The 18916-nt window shown below is 46.4% G+C and overlaps 1 protein-coding gene across 7 annotated transcripts in view; it reads left to right on the forward strand.

Annotated features, from left to right (window-relative positions):
• The window catches only part of PLEKHM3 (pleckstrin homology domain containing M3), an 88661-nt gene that overhangs the window by 11352 nt on the left and 58393 nt on the right, over positions 1-18916 (forward strand). For all 7 annotated transcript variants that reach the window (XM_082312321.1, XM_082312326.1, XM_082312323.1 and 4 more), the window contains one exon: positions 11850-12785. In XM_082312321.1, the coding sequence (XP_082168447.1) occupies positions 11850-12785 (936 nt within the window). The remainder of the gene's footprint in view (positions 1-11849; positions 12786-18916) is intronic.

Consider the following 18916-nt stretch of genomic DNA (forward strand, 5'->3'; position numbering starts at 1 on the left):
CAATCTTGACTTCTGTTCCTTCCATGGTTTGAAAAACTAAGCTTGTTTTACTTTTTGCTTCTATTTTGTACAGTTTGACTTGAGAAAAAAATTATTTATTTGTTATGTATTTCTGATAATTTCCTTACCTGATTTTCCCAAAGTAAAAAAACTTTGAATGCTAAAGCTATTGGGGGAATGGCAAATCCAAACAAAGGCAGTTTTCATAAAAGTTAAAGAGCAGCCATTAAAAAGAGGGCATACAAAGCTTTACTGTGAGGCCTGAGATCTCTGCTCTGTTTCTTTAAGAAATGCTGGCTATTCAGTCCATAAACAATTAACAAAAACTCAAGCATGCAATTTGTGCTTGTCAATATTAAGGCATCTCTGCCAGCTTTGTGTGGGGTACAGGAAGTCTTGTTATCAGATTGAGGCAGGCGTCTCCAGTGAGCCATACGAAGTGGTATTTCAGCAAGTGATACTTTTTCCTTTTCCTTTCTCAAGCACCACACTGGAAGAGGTTGTGCTCAGGGCTTCGGAAACACTGAACCAGTGTCTTCATCTCCATGATTTATTTTGTAGATGCCAGAAGTGGACTGGGCACTTACGGAAAAGCAAAGCAGTTAGTGCCACAAAGGTTTTGTAATGTAAATAAAGGCAGGACCTAACAAAAGAATTTAAAAATCAAAGGGTTGTAAAAGGGTGCGTGTGCGTGTGTGTATGGTGGAATGGCTCCAGTTACGAATAGGTAGCCTGTTTAGGGTTAAAACAAGCCTTTTGGGTGAGGTTTTCCAGATAAGTCAGCTATTTTGGAACATGAAAAGCAGGTGCCTAAATGGTTGTGTTTGTGGATGTGTGCATATACAAATATATATAATATGTGGGTATATATCTATGTATGCATACATATACACACAAACCTGTACGTTATTGTGTTCTATTGTGACATAGTTGCTGTATCCCACAGAAGGGTGCTCTTGGTTTACAAAGGCAAGTATACCTGCTGTTATTTTTGTTTAGGGAGATATATTGCTTCCCGTGGAGTGGGGTCTCTGTTCTCTGTCCTTTCCATGGAAGGGATGCAGAACAGGAACACACCCAGAAGCCTGATGACAGAGCTCTCAGTTTCTGTCAGCTGTATCCTGGGCATCTCATGGATTTAACTTAGCATGTAACACCTTTACATGCCCGCAGAAACACCATTAAAATCTAGTCACTAAAGGTCCCCGATAATGCTTTAAGCTTAATCTTTTTGGCCCAATTTCCCCACACAGCCCTCAGAAAAAGAAAGAGGTTCTGTTACTTATACTGTTTATAAAAAGAAAGACCTAAGCCATTCTGTATTTAAAGACTTGTTCATGCACTTATTCAGTGAGAGTGATTTCAAGCTGCCACTGTATCCCCAAGCTGCAAGAAGCAAGCCGCCAATCCAGCTGGTGCCGAGCAGCATAGTCCGAGGCCAAACAGGTCTGCCTTCTGTCAGTCCAAGGCTTAGGCAACTGCAAGATTACATTGGGGTGCACCCTAATGCATTGCACCTCTGTCTGGGGTGAAGCAAATTACATTCCCCTCTCCCTTAGACACAAATGCAAGACCGTGTGATGCAACTGTTCATAAAAGGAAGCAAAATGAAAAATGGAAACAATGCTGTAGGTTTTTCTTCCCCTTCTGGCAAACAAAGAAGTTGTATTAGGAACTGCAGTGCTAGGACACGATTGCTTCCAAAGTCAGGGACCACATGCTGCAGTGTCTCCCCCCTCCTGGATGAGTCTCCGCACTTTCAGAAGCTGGGCTGTCTGCAGTGTTGTCCTGCTTTGACCCTGGCTCCCACTTCAGCTGTTCCATTCCACTTTGCTTAGAAATCATAGAATCATAGAATCGTTAAGGTTGGAAAAGACCCTTAAGATCATTGAGTCCAACCGTTAACCTATCACTGCCAAGTCCATCACTATACCATGTTCTCAAGCACCACGTCTATCCATCCTTTAAATACCTCCAGGGATGGAGACTCAACCACTTCCCTGGGCAGCCTGTTCCAATGCTTGACCACCCTTTCAGTGAAGAAGTTTTTCCTAATATCTAACCTAAACTTCCCCTGGTGCAGCTTGAGGCCTTTTCCTCTAGCCCTATCACTTGTTACTTGGGAGAAGAGACCGACCCCCACCTTGCTACAGCCTCCTTTCAGGTAGTTGTAGAGAGTGATAAGGTCTCCCCTGAGCCTTCTTTTTTCCAGGCTAAACAACCCCAGCTCCCTCAGCCTCTCCTCATAAGACTTGTGCTCTAGACCCTTCACCAACTTTGTTGCCCTCCTCTGCACATGCTCCAGCACCTCGATGTCCTTCTTGTAGTCAGGGGCCCAAAACTCAACACAGTACTGCAGGTGCGGCCTCACCAGTGCCGAGTACAGGAGCACTATCACCTCCCTGGTCCTGCTGGCCACACTATTCTTGATACAGGCCAGGATGCCATTGGCCCTTTTCCGCCAGGCAGCTCTCCAGCCACTCCTCCCCTAGCCTGTAGCGTTGCAGGGGGTTGTTGTGACCCAAGTGCAGGACCAATGGCAGACCCCAGGGAGATGCACCAACCCTCTGGAAGCCCTCAAAGGACCTTGCTGTGTCCAGAGTCGAGTCTATAGTAGGACTTCAAACCAGTGTCTAGAACAGCTTAATAGAAAACCCTGCGTGATGAGAGGAAAAGACAAGAAAAGCGCTCTGTGTACAGCTGGATCTCACAGTGGGATTCCTTAAGCTAGGTTGGGTCCAGGATTCAGTCACCCCATCGCAGTGTGTACCCAAGGCGTGCCGCTTTAGTAGTAGCAGTGGAGTTCAGTGGTACACTTCCCAGCCCCTCAGCAGGCACTTGTACTGTTTAAATGCAGTTAATGCAATGTAGTTTTTCTCCATACAGAAAATGTCAACAAACTGTGTTACAGTGTGATATATTCTTTATTGTTATGATTTCATGTTAAACGGTTTGTAGTTGTGAGTTACAACTGTGAAGACCTCGCATCTATAAAGTAGTTTTGTGAAGTATAGCAATATTAGCACTCTTAAGAAAAACAGGAATTGACAGATTTCCATGAAGAAAACTCTTGGTTTTATACTATCTGCAATAGTGCCAGGTATCTTATAGCTCATCCATTCCTCGATTTCTCTGTAGTACCAGGAACAAGTCCCATTGCTGTGCCCAGTGCTGCCAGAAGCGTAGGTGTCGTCAAAATAGCTTTTTACAGAAGAGACTCAGTGTGGTCAAGTTCTGGGATCTGGGCGGTGAACCGAGCAAGGGAAGGAAATGGATTAGGAAGAGTGGCTGAAGAACTCCTCGCAGTACTCATTTGTAGCCCAGCAGCAGTCAGTACCACTAAGGTGCTCAGCCCACACTTCTTCTATTGCTTTTTGCAAAGGTGCAAGGCATTTGTCAGCGCTTGCCATGTGCCCTCCAAGAGCCTTTCTGCGTGGGATGTTTGAAGGCAGTAGTACCTTCTTTGAGGAAGGAGAACTTCTGTACTCTGAAAATGCACTCTTTTAATTTGTTTCCTTAACCTGTTCTGTTCAGCTGCTGTGCGGGTTTTAGAAGGTAGCCATGGTATTTCTTTCCTCTGTGTTTACAAGAGAGCCTGCCATAGAGTTTGCTGCTACTGTGAGCTGAGCTGAAGAGAGAAAAGCAAAAGCAAGAAAGTAGGTGTTGCAGGTACGTGTATCTGGGACTGGTAATTATTCTCCACAAGAGACTGAAAAATGTATTTTAAGATTGGCTAAAAGCTGCTGCAGTGGTTGAAGGAGTCATAGTGGCCGCAGCCTGTGGAGACATCCCTTTCCAGGGCTTTAATACAGATTAAACGAATGCATAGGAGATACTGAGAGCAACTTCAGCCATTCCTGTCAGTCCTCATTGCGGTAAAGGACTTCCCTCTGGAGCCTGCAGAGGTCTCCCAGTCCTCCGAGGTTGGCCGAGTTGCTGCATAGATTAACTCTTCACAATTTTTTTTCCTTATCTTCATAGTATATTTATTACTATGAGCTTATCTGTTCCTGCTGCTTGCTTTTTTATAATACAAACAAAATGAAACTGGATCCTTTCCATGTGCTGTGAAAGAAAAGGATCTGAAAAGAAGCTGTGCCTTTTGGGACAGTATCTCCTTAGGCCTGCTGGCAAAAGAGTTAGTGTACTAGAAATGAGCACTGTTTGTGCTACAGAGCAGTGTCAAGCGATAAGTGGAGCTAGCAAAGACGGAAGTTGTAAGCAAATTCAAGGCAGGCTTTTGTATTTCTGGGCATGTGGCCTGGCAAACAAAGGGAGAATGCTACTTCTGTAGTATCCAGCGATAGCTTGCTTAGATCATTAAAACACAATGTGTGAGCAGTTATCGTTGATAGTCATGTGGATGTTTTCATTCAAACACTGCCACTCCCGAGAGTGTGGGTGCTATAGGACTTTTCCCGGGTAGCTGTTTTGTTTGCCTGCCTTGCCTGTGAGCTTGGGGAACTCCAGAGCTGTCACTGTGCTGAGCACCTGCATGCTGACAAACTGTCCTTACTGCAGAAGGCTGACACCTTCTGCCCCTCTTCAGCAAGCAGCTATGGAGATATTCAGCCAGGCCCATTGATTTTGGGGTCTTTGCAGCACTGTGGCATGGCAAAATAGACATGCCAGAGAAAGGTCACTGCCTTAAAACTGGCCAACAGGCCTGAATTCTACTGTGTTGGATCGAGGCTAGGATTTCACCTCCTTCTTTCAACTGGCTGATTTAAAAAAATACCTTTTTTTTCCCCTCTCTTCATATCTTGTTATCTGGCTGGGAACCTAGTCATCGTTTGGGACACTGTGAAGGTATGATCTTGTATTCAGGGTTTGTGCAGGGGATGTTTCAAGAGAGGCTGGGCCCCTCTTCATATACCTCTTGTACATATCACATGCTTTTCTAGGGTGTTTTTGTGGAGGTGAGACATCTAAATCTGTATTCATGAGCAACACACCCCTGATTCACAGGTTGGGGACTGGAGGTGATCCTTGAGTTCTGACAAGTCATTTTACAGTGCTGCTTTCTCTTATTCTGGCGACCACACAGACTTTATGTGGGGGTACTTTCTTTGTTTACCAGATATCCTCACCTTCGGCAGCAGTAGTGGTGGCTGCTGCTAGCTCTGTGCCTGTCGTGTCGGCTCATGCAGCATTTAGTGGAACATACCAGTGTGCCGAGCAGGTTTGTGGTGGTGAGTCGCAGAGCAGCAGACAGCATTGCCATCGATTGCCGCTGTTGTTGTCCTGCTCAGGGAGGAGCTGCGAAGACAGCTAGCTGGAAAGGGGAGGTGTGGCAGGTGCAGGACCTGCTGCAGAAGTGGAGGTGGCCAGAGATCCTGAGAGGTGTGAAACATTGGAGGTGTGACATGCGGCCTTCATGCTTCCCCTCCAGTGATGGCCAGGTAAAGCCTAGCTTCTGACACATCTACCAGGGAGGTTTCTGAAGCCTGATTGCCATTTGTGATTTTGCAAATACACCCCTGTAGCACTCTTTTGTCTGTGGTATGTAGAAGCTACACAGCCAGGGCAAACCAATAGGCTGTTAATTGCCACTGGGATGGCAGAACATTATAGATCTGTGGTCTTGTGCAGAAGATAATGGTGCTGTCGTCCAAGAGGCAGATGTGCGGAAACAACACTTCTGCACCTTCCTCTCTGGAGAGCAGGAAGCCTCAAACCACTTGGAAATAATCCCAGAGGTATCAAGCCAGTTGGAGAACCGATGCCCCCCTTGTGGCCAATTTATTTTCAGCATTAAAAGGTAGTCAAGAAAAAGGTAGCTGTGCTGCAGAGATTTGGGGCCTTTCAAGATTTAAAGAGGCAAAAATGTTATTTAAAATCCAATGTGAGTTGGATGCCCTCCACTGCGGCAGTCCATAAGTGCCAGGGACTGCCTGTGCCTCTAGCAAGAGACAGCCCCTTCTCTCAGGAGATTACAGCTTAAATACACCACACAGTAAGGATAGGGAGGGTGAGTAGGGACAAAGAGAGGTGAGGCATTTTGCCCAAGATCAAATGGGAGTATAATTTGGATCGCCTGATTTCAACTCATCTGCTGGATGATACTTCCCCTCTAGCCCCCCTGGCTAATTCGGAGAGTGCAGGCAGCACTTGTTCCCTGCAGGCTCACTCCTGATTGCTCCTTGGGCTTGGGCACCCTCTGAGCTGGAAGGGCCATGGGGGGCTGGCAGAGAGCAGCAGCAACGGAGAGGGCTAGGCTGGGCAGCTGCCTCGGGTGGAGGGAAGTGTGACCTGCTCCACTGCCTTGCCTGGGAGGCTGTGGCAGGGTGCAGGGTGATGGAGAGGGGAGTGTGGTGGCAGGCGATGGGAGGGGCTCACATACATAAATTCATAGTGCAGGAGGATTACAGTAGGCAGCACTGATGAGTTTGGTTGTGAAGCTGTTCTGGTTGGGAGGGTTCTTCTTTCTGGAGATTTTTGCTCTGGAATTACGACACTCCATAAAGCTAATGAACAGAGTTTTCATCTCCTGGGGCAGTGCTGATTGCTTCCAGTGATGTTGTGATGACTTTCATAACTGAATTTTCAGGTTAGTTGCTATTATTCCGTTAGTGGTGTCAGCTAACTGTCCTAATGTGAACTGACCCTGTTTTCATGGCTTTGACAGTCACTTTATACCCTTTCTTCCTTCTTTTTAAAGCTGAACTGAGTGAATTTATTAAAAAATCAGCAAATCCATCTTTATTTGATATTCTCACTTCTTTTGCAAGTGCTGCTGTTTTATGCATCTCCTAGCTGGTGGTAGGTAACCATCTCTTTCAACTTGTTATAATTCTGTCCCTTCCAGAGTTGAGTTCTGTTCTGGGTTGGTCTTGCACTTTGACTGAATCCAGCCTCCCTTCTCCACTGCCCCCTTGGCACAGGCACTGTGTCAGTATGCATAGGGTGCTGGTGGTCTGCTCAGCAAACACTATACAAGCATTTGACTTGCTGCAGAGGAGCAAAAAGGATTGGATGGAGTGTCTGGGCAGCTGGCATCCTGTAGACTTCAGCAGAGTTTCTCATATGTTTCTCATACAATGCCAACACCTGAAAGGAAAGACATGAAGAATAATTTGTTCAGGTTCTTTAGCCATCTGTTTAGGCAGTTCATTCAGTGAGGAATGTTTTTGGTGAACTGCTAAGCTGACCTCACTAGCAATGCATAAATCTAAAATTAAGAGTTTGCAAGTTCAACATTTTCAAAGCAGGTTTTGCTTTCCCAAAGCCTAAGGAAGATGAAAAAGAGTGAATGCTCATTTGGTGGGGAGAGATGCTCTTTCTTTATATAAATTAATGCAAACTGCTACCTAGTTACAAGTCCCATTGCTGTAGTGGTCCCTTGAAAAGCGGTGGCATTGGGAGAAGAAGCCAGATTTGGCTCCAGGACAGCCATCTGCTGGAAATTTGTGCCTAAATATCAATGCCATTATTTCAGGACCAAGTGGAATCCGATATACTTGCCTGAAAGAGGTATACCTGCAGAGCCAGGTGGGAGTAGGAGGCATATCGACAATTGCGGATCCGAGTCACGCTGGCTGAGGCACAGTTTGTCCCTGATCTAGCAAACCCCACCAAGCAGGTGACTAGCCCAACCGAATTTGAGAGCATTTTAGGTCCCAAAGGTGTCTGTTAAGTTCTATGGAAATCAGAGAGGAGGACTGTTGACAAAAACTCTGTAACTTATGCTCATCTCTTACTAAGCATTAGAGAACCCAAAGAGGAGTGCCACCTCAAGAGACAAACTCCTCAGAAACTAGGCATCTCTGCTTCTGCTCTTTTCCAAGTTACTTGGTATTACTGTCATCAGAAATGCTTCACGGGTGGAAAATAGAGCAAGTTTTCCTGCTATACCAACAGGAACGCAAGTACAGTCAGTTGTTCAAGAGCAGATATATTCTGGACATGCTGAGACAACATTTGGGCTCGCTCTCTCTCCTGCGGTGCTGGCTGCACCAACTGCCCCCAGGTGTGGAGAGGGGTAGGTGTGTGCTCCGTGCAGGTTCCTACCCAGGATGAGTGGGCAGTTCCCAAAGGAGAGGAGAGACGCTGAGGAAGATACTGCCCTGTCCCCAGCTGCTGAGTCTCTCTTTGTTTCCCTCTGCCTCCTTCCCCCTCTTCCCTTGAAATTGTAACTCCAAATGGCTCAGGCATGGGCCATTTGCTGTGATTATTTCCTTTTTTTTTTTTTTACTCTTCCTCAATTTATTCTCCCTGTCTCTGTAGGGAGGAAAAGCGATGTAGTTTCTGTTTGGAAGGTGGATGGAGAGATGGTAGCATTTGCTCTCTGAGTGGAAAGGTATTATCTAGCACACTGCACGTCGAGAAGAGGGTTGTAAGGGGGGTGTGTGTACGTATAGCATATGGATTCAACCTGTCTCTGCCAGCATCTATTGCCCTGACCTAAACAATACGAGGCATTTTAATTTTAATCAAGTTGGCTGCTGGTTCTGTCCCAGTTAGAGCGAGAGTCAGTGGAGCCGATTCATGGGAGCTTGAACGGGAAGGAGTGGGGCGAAGGAGGGAGAGGGGGGTGCCTCTGTGAAAGGCAGGGAGAGATAGCCTTTCTCTAACTCAACAAAAGACAAGCAAACCTGTGTGCAGATGAAGGAGGGGTGGCTGGGGGAAGGTTACGAGTTGTCTTATTATGGAGAAGCTTGAACTGTCATCTGTACTTGATGGAAGCGAGAGAGATTGCAGTTGGAGCTGCAGAAGCGCTGCTTCCCTGATTGGATTAATAGAAAGGGAAGATGACTCTAGAATGGCTGCCCATTATCTGCACTACAAAGGGATTAGTGTGGGTTTCAGAGAAATTAATGGCTTTTGAGTTAGCGCAGAAATACTAATGAATGTCAGGGCCAGAGATGTACGGTGAACAAAATTGGTTCTCTTTTAGCGTGTGTGCGTGCGCACGTGTATCTATCCATTTGGGCTATGAAAGTGTGCTTTTTCCTCTACCATTTTGGGTTTTAGATTAGGCTTTCAGTTTTCATATTTAGCTGAAATACTCTCAAGTAGCTTATTTGTTGGCAAGGTATAGTTATATTGATTTCTTTTCCACCTTTTCAGACCTAGTGCCAAAGTAGCAATTTTTTAATTGTTGTTATGATTTTAGTCATATATGCAGGAAATCTTTGTAGGTAAAGTGTAGAGTGCTTTGAACATGGTGTTAAATGCAGGCACCGTTCTGAGTAAGCGGGCAATGCGGGGAAGCTGAGGCAGAGCGGGCAAGGCAAAACCAAAGTGCCTCCTTTTTGTTAGTGTGGATGGGAGGTAGCATCCTTCCCCCATTTTGTGACCCCTATGAGATTTGCATACTCACATAAAGTATATCAAGCAATTAATTCTCATGTATATTCATTAAGTTTAACTGAAACTTGTCTACTTAATCCTTGTAAATCCTTAAAGTTGGTCTTCACTGAAGAGCTAGCCAAAGCTTTTACACTGTTGCTGTCCTTAATCCTCCTCCTGACCATCCACGAAACTCTCACAACCAGCTACAGCAATGCTTTCAGACAAGGACGGGAGCACCTCCTTAGACTGTAGGTTACAGCCCAAGATCTGCTTTCTCACCAGTTGGTATCAGAAGCCCTTTGGACAGTAACGAAGTCCCTCAAATATTCATAGTCCCTGACTCTCCTTGTGCCCCTGGGAGGATAGACAGACTCACCCATTAGCCAGTGGTGGTGAGAGCGGCTTGGCCAGCAATTCTGGCTGTATTAGCTGGGAAGCCCAGTACACGTGGGGATGCAGTAACTTTTATACAGGCTCATCTTTGGCTTTTTGTTTCCAAGCTTCGTCAAGCCCAGAGGCTTCTGTTCTCTTAGCTCTGCATTGAAGACGTCCTAGGTATGCTCGGAGGTGATCACGTCTAAAACTTGTTAGAGCATGGCCTGTTAACGTCAGTGGTAACTGGTTAAGCTGAGACGCTGAAAATATTTTGCGCCTCCGGCTGTTTGCCCTATCCCTCTTTCAAAGGTTGTCAGCCCGAGGGCAGAAACCACGAATGAAACAGCTCCTGCATTGCTGCAGTTTGTAACACTGCATGTTAAGGTCAAGTGATGCTAATTTTGTTTTGACCTCATTGTGCCGGGCAGTGGATGAGGAGCTGTTCCAAGGTGGCTACCTTGCTCCTGCGTCGGGAATGGCAGTCTCCAAGGGAGATGGGCAACCGGAGGCAGAAACCTCTTCATTTGTGTCTGTTAATTCTGCCACTGTTTGTAAGTCAAGACCTATCACAGGTACCCGTACTGGAAAGGTGAAGTAGAAGTCAAGTGAGAGCAAGGATTTGTTCTTCAGGCTGGGTGCTTTTGGGGTGCTAAGTGTTAAAGTCGGTGTTAGAGTGTAACAGTGAATGCCACTGAATTTACACAGGGACCAACAAAAATTGCATAGAGCCACATATCCAGCCCAAGGTGAAAATACGTTTGCATGTGTTAATGGTAGCTGAAGTGGTGCAAATGAGATTGGAACAAATTTTGCACGGAAACATTTTCTAAAACTCAGAAATGCTTTAGATAATTCCTTTTACATTCATATCACTTTGGTGCCTGGAGTGACTCGGATATGGCTGGTTTTCTGGGGATGAAGAAAATTTCCCTTGACTTTGCCTTGGGCCAAGGTTTGTGAAGGAGTCTGCTCTGAAGCACCTGAAGTGCTGAGGCACTTAGATACATGTGTTTGAGTCTGGGCAGCCTCTTACTTTTCATTTTTGGTCATGTCTGCTGGTTCTGAGCCTGATTCTCATAAATCAGCAACGCTCCTCTCTAGTAAACGTGCAAAATGTTCTGGTCCCAGGTCGTGCTGAAATGTGGTAAGAAACTGCTGTCGTCGGGCGCAGTTCTCCCTTCCCCGTGTCCTGGGCAGGTCCAGGTGCCAGGTGCGGTGCCCAGGTGCTGGCAGCGGGGCCGTTTGGGCGGGTTCCAGTGGCCCCACCGCGGGGCACAGCTGCGCCCGTCAGCCACAGGTGGGGCCTCTCTGGCAGGGTGCATGTCCGAAAGGGCAAAGCACTGGACGGTGGGGTGAGGAGTGAGGAAGAAAGCGTGAGGAGCAGCCCAGGGTCAGAGGAGGAGAAGGTGCTGCAGGCGCCAGGGCAGGGATTCCCCTGCAGGCCCTGGGGAGACCATGGTGGAGCAGGTATCTCCCTGCAGCCCATGTGGGACCCCATGCCGAAGAAGATGGAGATTTCCTGAAGGAACTGTGACCACGGACCTCTCACTCAGGAGCAGGTTTATCCTGAAGGACTGCAGCCCCTGGGGAGGACCCACACTGGAGCAGGAGAAAAGTGTGAGGAGGGAGGAGCAGCAGAGAGGAACTGATCATGACCCCCCATTCCCCTTCCCCCTGTGCTCCTTGGGACAGCGGGAGGTAGAGGTGTGTGAAAGCATGAAGTTGAGCCTGGGAAAGCGGGGGGCATGAGGGGAAGGTGTTTTAGTTTGTATTTGTTTCTCACTGTTGAAATCTATTTTACTTGGCAGTAGATCACTTGATAATATTGTACTATTCTGGACTAGGTTCTGGGAGACTTGCAGTGTTTTGTTGCTCTGTCACTACTCTCCTGGATAATCTCAGGAAAATTGCTTTGCTTCTCTGTCCCTCTGTTCCCCTGTCCCTTTTTTGTGAAGTGTTTTGGTACCTCTGGATAAAAAAGTGCTGTATTCTCCTTGGTTCAAATGTAGATTCAGTGCTTGTGTTTGCTAATTATAACCTATTGTGTGAAGGCTATTTCTGTGATCCTATCCTCCAGATATATCATATATGGGTAGGAGAGATAAGCCAGAATGACATAGCAATTTGAAACAATTATTTAAAAAGAATTAATGGTAACGTTCTCATTTTGTTTCCTCCAGAACACAAGCCAACGTTCCCAAATATTCTGAAGAAGGGATACTTAGAAATTAGAAGAGACAATGACAGCTACTGGCAAACGTGTTACGCTGAGCTCTCCCCATACAAACTGTACCTGTATTGCTTGGACAGCAGCGGCAACCAGACTCTTCCCACCGTGTATCCACTCATGTGTTTTCAAAGGGTCACTGTTACTGGTTGCATTGAAACCAAGGTGGTGGACGCTGTCCTGTCAGACAACTCGCAGCTACAGCTGAAGGCAGAGTCCTCATGGGAGGCTTTGGACTGGGGACAGAAACTCTGGGAAGCGGTGCGTGCTTCTGTGCCTGCTTTTACGAGACAGCAGGAGAAACTGGAGAATGTGCCAAAGCCTGACAATAAGAGTGACCTTTCTCAAACCAATGGATTGTTAGAGAAGCCTATGGAGCTCTTCCTATCCATGAATTTGACTGAAAGCTCTAAAGAATACCAAAATATTCTCAAGTCAGGGACTCTCTATAGGTTAACTGTCCAGAATAACTGGAAGGCATTTACTTTTGTCTTGAACAGGTCTTATCTCATGGCATTCCAACCGGGTAGGCTTGATGAAGATCCTCTGCTGAGCTACAATGTCGATGTGTGTCTGTCGGTCCAAACAGATACTCAGGATGGCTGTGACTCTTGCTTTCAGGTCATTTTTCCTCAAGATGTCCTCCGCCTGCGTGCAGAGACCCGTCAGAGAGCCCAGGAGTGGATGGAGGCACTGAGAGCAGCAGCCAATGCTACTAGAAGTTTAACTCAGAACCCGCAGGTCACGCTTAGGAGCAAACCTGGAGATCGGCCCTTTGGAAATGATCTTAGAAAGAGCAAGCGCCAATCTGTGACCACCAGCTTCCTGAGCATCCTGACCACGCTGTCTCTAGAGAGAGGGCTCACAGTTCAGAGCTTCAAGTGTGCAGGTAAGCCACCAGACTGCAGCATCTGCACCTACTCCTCTTCTGCAGGAAATCACTTGGAAGAACATGTATGTGTTTTAGCAGTATACAGCCATTCCCTGCCTCTCGCTATGGCTGTAGATGCTTTGGTGTGTTAGCCTTTCTTTGCTCTCTGTAAAATGTGGAGAAAAGCCTATGGGATATTCAGGGATTCACCTGCATTTGATGAGCAGTGCTGAAACACTACATCCTGCACGTACAACACTACATGGGCCAGGGCTGCCTTACAGGGTGACTGAGCTGTTTTCTTGGTTCAGGACAGCGGAAAGGTGGTCTAGAATCAAAGCGATTTGAATTCTGGATACGATGCAACTTTCCAACTTCGAGCACTTTTGTTTGCTTTTATTACTGGGTCTCCTCCAAGTCATTTTTGCAGCTCAGTTTCAGCTCTGGGCCTTCTGGGGAGACTTCTCAAAGCATATATGCTTCCATGAAACACCGTCATTTGGCAACGTGTGTTCTAGTGCTGAGGTTCAGGCATGAGCTCATCTACTCAGTTCTTCCCCTGAGGCAGGGGTGAAAACATGACCTTAAGCCTCTGCATCTAATTGTGAATCTCAGTTCATTTGACTGCTGACTCTAGTCCTAGGCAAGAGCATGACTTTATCCAGTTTGGGAATGAAGTGAAAATAGAGGACCTGTGTGAATGCAGTTCATTGTCCATTTACTTTAGCAAGGGCACCTTTGCGGAGCAAATTTGGCAAATTTGTGCCTAAATTGTATTCTGTGGCTGACTTTAGTTAGGCTCATATAGAAATTGTCAGCTGTATCAGAAACAGCTTTTCTGGAGGGTTTTCCTCTTTTGTTATGGGAGTTGTAATGGTCCTGCCTGCTCCCCACTCTGCTCCGGGGTGGGGGAGCTGTCTAATGTGGAGGTGTCCTGTTGCTCTGGAACCACACGTGGCTCTGGGGGTGTCTGTGTGGGCCCAGGACCTGCTGGGTGGCCTGAATCCCTTCCAGGGGAGACCTGAGCCCCTGAAGTACTGGGTTGCCCTCAGGACTGGCTGTGGGCGCAGCTGCCTTTGTCCCTCTCTGGTAGTCACCTGCAGGTGGTGTTCCTGCTCACATCTCCACAGTGCATGGCACCCACCTGGTAGCTGGAGCATCGTGAAGGTTGGCCTCACTGCAGGTAATGATTTGGTCACAATATTGGGGCTTCTGCCTGAGTTCAGTTCTGTTCTGGGCCACAGACTCTTCGGGTGACTTCATGTCAATTTTTTCTGGGAGTAATTATGTGCCAAACTACTGCTGAAACTGAAGGTACCTGGGTCCTATGATAACTCTGATTACCTGAACACTATTGGACAATGGTCATGTCTTAATTTTAAGGGTAGTTGTGAGAGTGAAAACTTCAGGGAGACTCTGGGAATGGGTCAAGTAAGTATCCCCAAGATGGGTTCAGCCCAGTGTGTTACCCAGCAGACAGCCTTGTGAAACTCAAGACAACAGCAGAATTAACAGCTTCAGGTTAAGATAATGTCTCAGACGACATTAAAACTTTATTCCTTTCTCCTAATTTCTTTTAATTCAAAGCTCAATAGAGGAAAATTTTGTAATTTTGCTTCATCCTGTGACTGAGGTCCAGGAGAGTTTCAAGTGAGCATTTTCAATGACCTCCTCAAAAATAGGATCAGGCCCTGGGATGGCAACAAAATGCACGTCTCCAATGTGAAACAGGTTTTAGTCTTGCATTATGTAGCATGGGAGCAGACTTTTCTCTGGGAAGGGGTGGACTTCCTCTCCCAAACATGGGACAATTCATCTGCATTCACTCATGTATTCCCCACAGAAATAAGGTGCTCTGACCATGTCAGGGTTGCGTGGAATCTTTTCCTGATACACGTGAGGCGTTCCCAGTGCTCCTGTGCTCTCCTCTTAGTCTGCAGAACTGAACAAACACTCTTGTGCAGAGAAATGTGAGTTGTGGAGAGTCTGTGAGAAGCCAGCCACTGGGATTCCCTGTACCTGAGGATGGGGATGCACAGCCCTTACTCTAGGAGCGGACCCTTTGCTGTCTGCCTGAGACCCTTAGAGCCGGTCTTCGAGAGTTGGCTGGAACTTCTAGCTGTTACCACGGTGCAAAGAAATGAATCATTGTAATTATAACTGGGAGAAACTGGGGAAACTTGTCTGGCTCAGAAAAGTTTGTGCTGTGGGGACTTCGGAGGCACAGCAGCCAGCTGAGACTCTCTCCTTGCACCTTGCTCCCTGCAGGCAGTTTGCGCTGTTCCCTGGCATGGGCTGCTGTTTAACCTAAGGGGCCTGCTGTTGGTAATTACAGCTTGCAGGCATTGAGAGCGGTTTTCCCCAGGGCTGCTGGGAGGGGTAAGCTTGGAAAAGGATGAGGAGGGGGGAGGAAGAAAAGTTTTGCTGTGAATTCTTCAGCCATTTAGTGCAAATTCCTGTAATTACCGTCTTTGTGTCCTGTCCCAATGGCACATAATACAGCAGAAGCCTTTCCTAATTGAGACCTTACAGGAGGTACAAATCCCTCCTTTGTTCGGCCTGACAAATTAGTGCCAGAAAGTGGCAAGGTCCGAGTGGGAATCAAAGGCAAGCAACACAAAGATGGAACTTAAGGCTACAGTAATAACCCTCTCTAGTCCTGCAGGGGTGGGAGGGAAGGAAAAGTAATGACCAATGAAAAATGAAGGGTTTTTTTGTTATAAATTCCCTTGACATGACAGCACCTCAGGGCTGCTTTATTTATTTAGGAAAAGTGATTAAATAGTAATACAACAGGGCAGACCATTGTCTCTCGAGCTACCCCCCTTCCTACGGACCCCTGCTGCCTTGGCTAATTGATTGACAATGAACCTCTGATAAAGAAGGTTGTTGGGGACAGGGGTTTTATTTTTTTTTATTTTCTCTTTGCAGTCTTTGTGGGGTTCCCCTCCCCGATTTTTTTTCTGTTTGAAATGCCCTCTGCATCCCCCTCTCCTTTTCTCCCTCAGTAAAAGCTTTTCAAGGGACTGCTCCCAGACAAACAGCTGACACTCACAAGCAGGTAGGGAAGAATGTGAATGTCTGCGCCTCGCTATTGACAAGTTTATCTTGGAGTCTGACTAGCACTTTTCAACTCGTGATATAAGCCAGGGTGGGGGTGTCAGATGTAGTCATGGGGCAGGGGGGACAAACTGTTGATACACTGGAGTCAGAAGGGCAGCTTGGAAAAAAGTTTTCTTTTGCTTGATCAGCAGATACAAAAGCTTTCCCCCACGTTTCTGACTCTTTGTCTTACTGTGGAGAGTGGGACATTATTTCTCATAATTTCCAAAAATGAACTAATAGGCCACTGATTAACAGTGGAGAGGCATGTTTTCATAAACCCTTTTACCTTTGCTGCCATTGTTTATATTTTTTGCTTGGAACATAAATACATTTTGGAACGTGGGGTTAACTAGAAACTGCTGGCACTGGAATGGCAGCCTCCTCTGTCCTTTGCATGTTCATATAACTGCAGGCATGATCTTGCCCTGTTACTGGGGTACAGCAATGTTCCCGTGGGAAGTGTTTGGGGCTCTGAGCAAGAGTGGCATTTGTGAGTGTCGATCTACTCAGGTGAGACTTTGGAGGGACCCAGCCCTTGTCTTCAAAGGGATATGAAGTGAAAGTTGGTTGCGAGTCCAAGCTGGTAAATTTCGGTTTTGTTTTGTTTTTCTTTAATATGCAGGAAGTGAGAGAGATGTTAGGATGATCTGTTGGGGGGGGGTGGTGTTATTATTTTTTATGTATTTATTTCACCTGGATTCAAGAGAAATCCCCCAAACTGTTCATGTTACAAATTTGGGATGAGGTGACTTTCATCAAAACATGTGTTTGGCAAGTGCAGCATCTTGCAGACAGCGGTAGCTGGTTCTGAGTACTCCAGTGGCTGTCCTCTCTCTCTCTGTTGGGCCATCTATGGACTCCTGGGGAAAGGTAGACATTTCTCCTGGAGGAAGTCTCCTGGAGGTCTGTAAGGAGCAAGTGTCCCCAGCTGCCCTTCACTATTGCTATTCCCTTGGCATGTGCCTTCACATTTCCATAGCTAGGGAAGCCAAACAGCCTCTGCCCTTGCCTCCTGTTTTTGCATAGCTCCTGTTCTTTTGAGGTCTGTCTTCCTTTTCACCTTTTATTTTTTTTTTTTCTCCCTGTCCTTCATTAAAACAAACACTTTTACAGTGAAGTCAGTTGTGTCTGCCAGGATCTCTTGTTGCTTAGACAGCAAGTCCTAATGGATGTGGGAGTTTCTGCCTTCTGCAAAATGTGCTCTACACCCTTTTGTTTGTCTGTGTGGCTTTCCTTGCTCCTCTTCTGGGGTGCCTTCTGTCTTTTCCTCCCTGCTTTCTGCATGTCTCCTCACTTGCCAAAAGGATAAATACTGCTATTAGGGCTCCACTGACTTGGCTGGCTGAGCTGAGCACTAGGTGCAGAGAAGCCAAGGTTAGTAAATGGGCTATTTCCTGAGCTTGCAGCCTTGTCAAATTGAGCAGCAGGTGGAAAGCTGTTGGCTTTCAAGGAGTCATTCTGCCTCTAGTGCTGTGATCCTGTGTGTAGATGGGGGACAGTCCAGTGAAACACACCCAGCTCCTGCAGCCTCTGCTCTAGCTCACCGCACTGGTCTGAAGTCAGCCCCTACGGCGGTATAAGTAAAGTTCCCTCCTCCCCCCCCCCCCCCCCCCCCCTTCATGAAAAGAAAGTATTTTCCTAATAGCTTGCAAGCGAGCAAGTGTGATTTAAAAAAAAAAAAAAAAAAGGAAAAAAGAATTAGTCAGGCACAATGTTGACTTTGTTCAACTTCTCAAAAAGCCACATAGTTGAAACTTCTCAAATCCAGATAGTTGAAAAGCATGGGTGCTCCTTCCTTGAATTTAACAAATACTTTCTGAGCTGTCATCCCACCCAGCACCTATTTGTAGCATGTCAGTGAAATAAAAATACTAGGTGACAAATCTTAGCAAACGTAGCACAATAATAAAATACCAGAAGGTCCTCTGGAAAGTTGTCAGCACTCTTGTCACATTTTTAGTCCCAAATAACAATTGTTCTCACCTGTCCAGGGCTTTTAGGATTGTGCTTTCTAAGTGCTGTATATATTTTGTGCTTGGTTTCATTTCAATTGATCTCTTTGTTCCAAGACTTCAGCAGCTTTTTGCCTTCCCTGTATTTGAGACTTGGTAAAATCCCCTGAGAATGTGTTTTGCACTGTAAAGGTTTTATTGTGTAAGTATCTTGACTTTAGACCACAGTCTTCCAGTCTTGTATGTGACTTTCAGGCCCTCTTTCTATTGATTCACAACTAAAACTTCCACTGCTAACAGTGATATTTCTAAACTGCTATTCTTTGTTAGCCAAAGCCAGCTGAGCAAAAAACGGTTGTCCATGGCTAAATTAGTATTTGGAAAATACACCATGTCTAAACAAGGCCACTGACTTGTTGGGAGGCGTGGGGGGAACGTTTCCAGACAAGGGAGACTTGAATTTATGTACCAAGGAGTACTTAAGTTACAGTGGACCTACATGTTTCAAAACACAAGGTTGCCGGTCCACAGTGCTTTGACACGTGACAGCTCTTGTTTGGGGAAAGATCAGAAGATACCGCATGGTATCTCTTTTACTTGCTTGAGTTGATTAAACCTGTTATCAGTGATCAATTATGATCACAGAAGCCATTTACTCTTCAGCAGTAAGATGAGTGACCTCTTCAATCCAGTTTTAAGATGGCTTGACTAGGGGAAATGGCAGTGAAAACTGTTAGCTTTGTCTAAGCTGGTAGAAGTTAGGTCCTTCACCTTTCTGGGATCTGTCTGGCACCTTCCCAGGGTGGGATTTTCCCCTTCATAGGATTTGGTTTGGAGTTGGCCTGCTGCTGCCCAGAAGGGCAGTTTAGCTGAGTACTTAGCCAGTTCAGTGCCTGTCCTGCACCCTGGTGTGCGCTTTGCAATCCTCAGCTGGTGTTTTACTGTGGTCTTTGCCTCAGTCCTGCAGGCGGAACAGCCGATACAAATGTCTTGGCTGATACATCTACATATTCCTCCTGGCAGGTTTAAAGGGCGCCTGTGCTGCCTGTATGGGGTAGGTGACCCCCTCACTCTAATCTGCCTCTGTGAACA

Source organism: Platalea leucorodia (assembly GCF_965183815.1).
Source record: "Platalea leucorodia genome assembly, chromosome: 5".
Classification (NCBI taxonomy): domain Eukaryota; kingdom Metazoa; phylum Chordata; class Aves; order Pelecaniformes; family Threskiornithidae; genus Platalea; species Platalea leucorodia.